This window comes from Cinclus cinclus, chromosome 6, assembly GCF_963662255.1.
Source record: "Cinclus cinclus chromosome 6, bCinCin1.1, whole genome shotgun sequence".
NCBI lineage: Eukaryota > Metazoa > Chordata > Aves > Passeriformes > Cinclidae > Cinclus > Cinclus cinclus.
In genome coordinates this window covers 3,672,125-3,677,344 of record NC_085051.1, presented here as the reverse complement: position 1 = coordinate 3,677,344, position 5,220 = coordinate 3,672,125, and the positions used below count along the sequence as shown (strand labels likewise).

At 54.2% G+C, this 5,220-nt stretch overlaps 1 protein-coding gene across 1 annotated transcript; it reads right to left on the bottom strand.

Moving 5' to 3' along the window:
- Positions 1–2,921: 2,921 nt before the first annotated feature.
- LOC134044963 (basic proline-rich protein-like) lies at positions 2,922–3,860 on the bottom strand. The gene has a single exon (XM_062494501.1). It carries the CDS (start codon positions 3,858–3,860, stop codon positions 2,922–2,924), a length of 939 nt encoding a protein of 312 aa, XP_062350485.1.
- Positions 3,861–5,220: the final 1,360 nt, after the last annotated feature.

Sequence of the window (5,220 nt, the reverse complement as noted above, 5' to 3'; positions counted from 1 at the left end):
AACCAGACTCCTTTTTGTGCAAGGAAATAGTTATCTAGATTTAAAAACTTACAGATGCTAAAATTAAACTGCTGATACAGCCTTATCATACCTTAGGTAGGCTGCATTTAATGGAGATCATATCTGCCACTCTTCTTGACACACAGTCAAAATCCTAAGACCTGGAAAGTTTTTTACTGTAGCATTCAAATGTGAATACAGTAAAGAAAGTCAGCGGGAATATGAGCTACTTTTTCCAATATTCTACCAATAAACCACAATTTTCAGTACAATTGCTGCATACCACACCCTCTTCCTGCTTTTAAATTGTCATTTAAAGCCAAAAATTAGTGCAAATTCTGGTATTTAAACATGATGTAACCATTAACATATTAACATAGCTAAGGAGGCAATTAAACTTCTGCCTAATTTACTACATTCCTAGAAAGAAAAAGCATAAAATCTGAAAATAATCTGGTGAGAGTTGTCTGGATGAGGAAATGCTTCTGCTTTTGTATCAGACACACCAGTGCAGACCAGTGCCCTGAGCTGAGCACACACACAGCTGACCTGGTCTGCCCAGCAGCTCCTACCATTTGTGTGGTGCTCTACTTCAAGTGCTCCCTCAAGTACCTGGCAAGGAGAAAATGCTCTAGCTTTGGTCAAGCCTCACCTCTCCTGTTTGCCTTTTGTCCTTTGAAATGTGTGGTGCAAACATTTTTGGCGCCAGGAGCTGAACTCTGGTCCTGTCAAATTTAAAATTGTCATTTCTTAGCTCCTCACCTTTAAAATCCTCATCCTTTAAAATTTCAAGGTTTAAGATTCACCTACAGGTAGAAATTCCCTGCACTGACCTGACAATCTATTTCAAAAGAAGTCACAGAACAGGACTGATACATATCATCATATGGTGAGATTCAGAATTTGATTAACCAGATGCTGTTATTTTCTTTAATGTCTCATGAATAGAAACTACGGTGTAAAAACAACTCAAAACAATTGCTCACTGGGAAATCTGACATACGGCCTGCTAAGCTGATCTCCTACAGAAATAGCTAAAGATCACTACTCTTGGCATCACTCCCTACAACAGGCACTGGGCTCATTAAAACAGACACTATGTGATCGAGTCCATAAGGGAGATTATTTCTACAGATGGGTAGAAACAATGAGCAGAACTACAAAGGCTGAATCGAAAGAAGTAGTCAAGGAGACTTCTCCACCTCCATAACTTCTGTGTGCTAAAACAAATCAAAGCAGACCCATTTTGCTGGAAATAAAAGCGTGCATTTTCTCCTCTCTCCTCATGGTGTACGTTTCCATCCTGTTAATGTACTGTATTTCATTTAACTCCTTCTGCTCGAGGGTTTCTCTAGAGTAGGAGTATCCTGATGTGAACAGTTTGTATCCAGCAGGGGCCACTTGTTGCCTGTGTTTAGTCCCCACTCAGGTGGAAACGAGCTGTTAACCCTGCCCACGTCCAGGGATGGTGGACTGGGATAACCACAAGGACGCCACGACGCAATCCTGCTGCAATCCACACTTCCCTGCTGATGTTACACTAGGAAACGCAAACCAAACCTCTGGGACGTGGTATCACAGCACAGGAAATGTTAAGACAATTAGGATGTGGCAATGATAATCTGATGCAGCGATCACGCAATCACGTTTAGCAAATGTTTGCATTTGAAAGCAGCTCCACTGTGATTATGTGCTTGCAACACATCTCCTCTACGCTGCCCTGTGGATTATCTAAATTTAGACTAGAACGTGGTGCTCAGGATGGCTTCACCACATTCCACTGATGCCTTATCTTTCATATTTTCCAGATTCTGCACTGCATTGGGGTGTGACTCTGAACTTCACATCAAGGGTCAGCAAGTTCTCCTCACAGCTCAGTCACACAAAACAATCCTTTTCCAGCCCCAGGACCAAGGACACCACTGCAGCTTCAGCCCCAAAAAGTGCAAAGGGCAGAGAACTGAGGAGAGAATCTGGGAGGCTGGGACTGCAGAACCTGGGACTGCAGAACCTGGAGCTGGAATTGGACAATGAACCCCAATATGGGAATGGACCAAAATTTACTTAAGTGTGAAAACTCATAACTCGGGGTCCATCTTGGCTGTAGCCATGGCCAAGCTCTTGTACTGCCCAAGGTGAATCTTTTGAAGGGCTTTTAATAAATCCCTACTTTATTCCTTTAACACTGTCCAGCCTCTGTTGCAGGCAGCCTCTCCAGGTATCACCACCGCTGGCCCTTTTCGCACCTGCCGAACAGAACTGGCGCTGCGAGCAGCTCCGGCGTTGTGCGACCATGCCGGGAGGTGACGGAGCATCAATGACAGGAACACCGTGCCAGCACCACACCCGTCCCTCCGAGGCCAGCGGGCGGCCGAGGCTCAGAGGTGCGGTGCGGTGCGTGACACACCACCAGTCCCTGGCACAGAACCGCGTCCCACGCACACGGCCGCGGGGGTGACGCGGGGCTCCGACCGCAGCTTGTGCCGAGGCCCAGAGCAGCTGACCCTGAAGGCGGATGGGTGGTGGCACCACGGCACCGGCTCCTTGCCCAGGGCCGGGCCCGGGCCTCGCCGCTGGCGGAAGGAAGGAGATGAGCCCCGGGCACAGCGGCCAGGCTGGGGCAGCGCCGTCACAACCTTCACACCTCGGCGCGTGACGTCACAGCCGCGGCTGACGTCACGCGGCGGTGACGCAGCGGCTCGGGCGAGCCCCGGAGAAGGGGCGAGGAGCAGGCGGGACCGCGGGCGGCGCCGCCGGCGCAAGAAGCGCGGCCAAGCCTGAGGCTGAGGCTGAGGCTGAGGCTGACGCCGAAGCCGAGGCCGAGCCCTCCCGGCCGCCTCAGGCACACCCGCCCCGAACCCCGGCCGGACCCTCCCCGCCGCCACCACATCCGGGTCCCGGCTGCACCCCCTCACCGCCCCTCAGCCCCGCCCCCGAGCCGGGGGCGGGACCGGGGCCCGCTGCCGCGCTCCCGATTGGTCGATGCCGCGGGGCCGCCCGGGGATTTGCCGGCGCTCTGGGGGGCGGGCGTTGCCCGCTCGGCTGCCGCCCATTGGGCGAGCCGGGCGAGGAGCCGCGCTCCCGTTGGCGGGCGGGCGCGTCCGGTGCGGGGCCGGGGGAGGGTGCCATTGGCTGGAAAGTAGGTTAGTGGTGCGCCGTCGGGTGGCAAGCCAGGCGGAAAGTAGGTCAGGGACGGGGGCTGCCTGCGCCGGGCGTGCGGCGCTGCCGGGGGGCCGCGACCCCCGCCCGCCCTCCCTTCGGCCGGGCGCGGCGCGGCCAGGGGCGCGCGGAGCCGCGGTGAGCGCCGGAGGGCGGCGGGTGGGGGGCGCTGAGGGGCGGGGGGGGGGGGGGGAGCGCGGCCCCGGTGAAGCCGCCGCCCCCGGGGGCCGCGAGAGCCCCGGGAGGGGCAGGGGGGCGGCGGAGGAGGGGAGTCCGGACCGGGAGATGGCGGCGGGACCCCTCGGCGGCGGTGCCGGGCCGTGTCTCCGGTGGGGCCCCGTTACGGAGCGGCCCCGGGGCGCGCCGGCCCGGCGGTGTGGCAGCACCGTGGGGACGGGGCTGGCCGGCGGGCCCGGAGCCGCGGGCAGAGCCGGGCCGGGGTCCCGCGGAGGGCGGGGGGGAGGGGGGCGTGCCGGACTGTGCCCGCTCCCCGGTGCCAGTCGCCCCCGGGGTCGGGAAGGCTCGGGCGGCTCTCGCGGAGGGGACCGTGCCCCTTGCCCGGACCCCGGGGTCCCCGCCGCGGTCGGGGAGGCCCCGTGTGCGATGCAGGAGGCTGGCGGTGCTCGGGGATTCCCTGGTTGTGCGGCGCGGTGGCCGGTGCCACCTGCGGGCAGGTGCCAGCCCCTCGGCCCGGGGAGCATCCCGGGCACCTTCCGGCCGTGTTTCCCTGGGGATCCCCTAATCCCGAGCAGCTGTCCCGGTGCTCTGTCGGACCCCTGTGTGCGCCTTGCCTGTCGCGAGGGGAAGGAAGGGTTTCCTCCAGCAGGAACGGCAAGGTGGCTTCCCGGTTTTGCGCTTGAGGAGGCAAGGGAATCACTTTGCATTTTTAATTGCTGAGGTTTCTGTTACTCTAGTGCCTCGAATATAACAGTTTTGGGAAGATTTTCCTACTTGGAAAAACAACGGTGAAGGAACAAGTGGGTGTGTTTTCTTGCCTTGGAAGCAAACATGCCTACTGGAAATTTGAAGTATTTCCTCAGTATTTGAGTTAGAAAGGGTCAGCTGCAGAGTGTGATCTAATCTCTTTTCAAAATTCAGCCTTTAAGTAGTATTATTTTATATATATATATAGGAATTTCACTATTCAAAATACTACATTTCTTTTTCTGACATGCTCATATTAAAAGTACCTGTCCTGCCTGTGTATCTTTTCCTTTATCAAAAGGCTTTTCAAACGTGGGTGACTGATAATACACAGGCTGCAGCTAAGTCTGTAAGGGAGAAAAGAGAGTCTTTGTTCCAATTAAGTATTAATTCTGGCTAACTGTCTCTGTAAATGGTCTTGCAGAAGGCTGAGGTTAAACCCTGCCCTCTTCAGAAAGTATGATTTGTATCCTCCAGGAATATGCAAATGTAAATAGCTCTTTGAAGCATCAGGAACAACAGACCTCTCTCTGGTTACTCTAAACCACAGCTGCTTATTAAGGAGAAAGGCTTTACTCCTCCTGACTTCTGTGGGTTTGTGCTTCTTGTGACCATTCATGGGTTTTTATCCCTGCTTGTAGAAATCGAATGTGTAAAATAATCCGCAGCATTTCATTGGGGTTTTATGCTGTTTTATCCCATATTCTCTTCCACACTGTGCATTTCCATTGTCTCTTTGGACACCAACTGTGCTGTGTGAAGGATGAAGTTCTGTAAAAGGAGAGTAGACAAGAAAGTAGCACCACGGAGAATGTGAAGAAAGCTGCTTGGTTTGGGTTTTAGAAACTCAGGTGGCTGGAGCTGGGATTCCACAAAGCCAGAGCTGGATTTAGGGCTGCTGATACCACATACTCCCAGAGACCTGCTGTGTTGAGGGACCCTTGCTAGGTATGTGTTAGGAAGGTGATGTTTGTAAGGGGACTTTAAAGGAGATTTGTTTTTCTCCTTCAGATGCCTGCTGTCAAGGATTTTTTTGGGCAACCAGGAATAAGAACAGAGAGCATTCATTGGATTTGCTTGGTGGAGCTTAGAGTTGTACACAGTTCTTTGATGCTGTGTAAGACTGATGGCACAGCT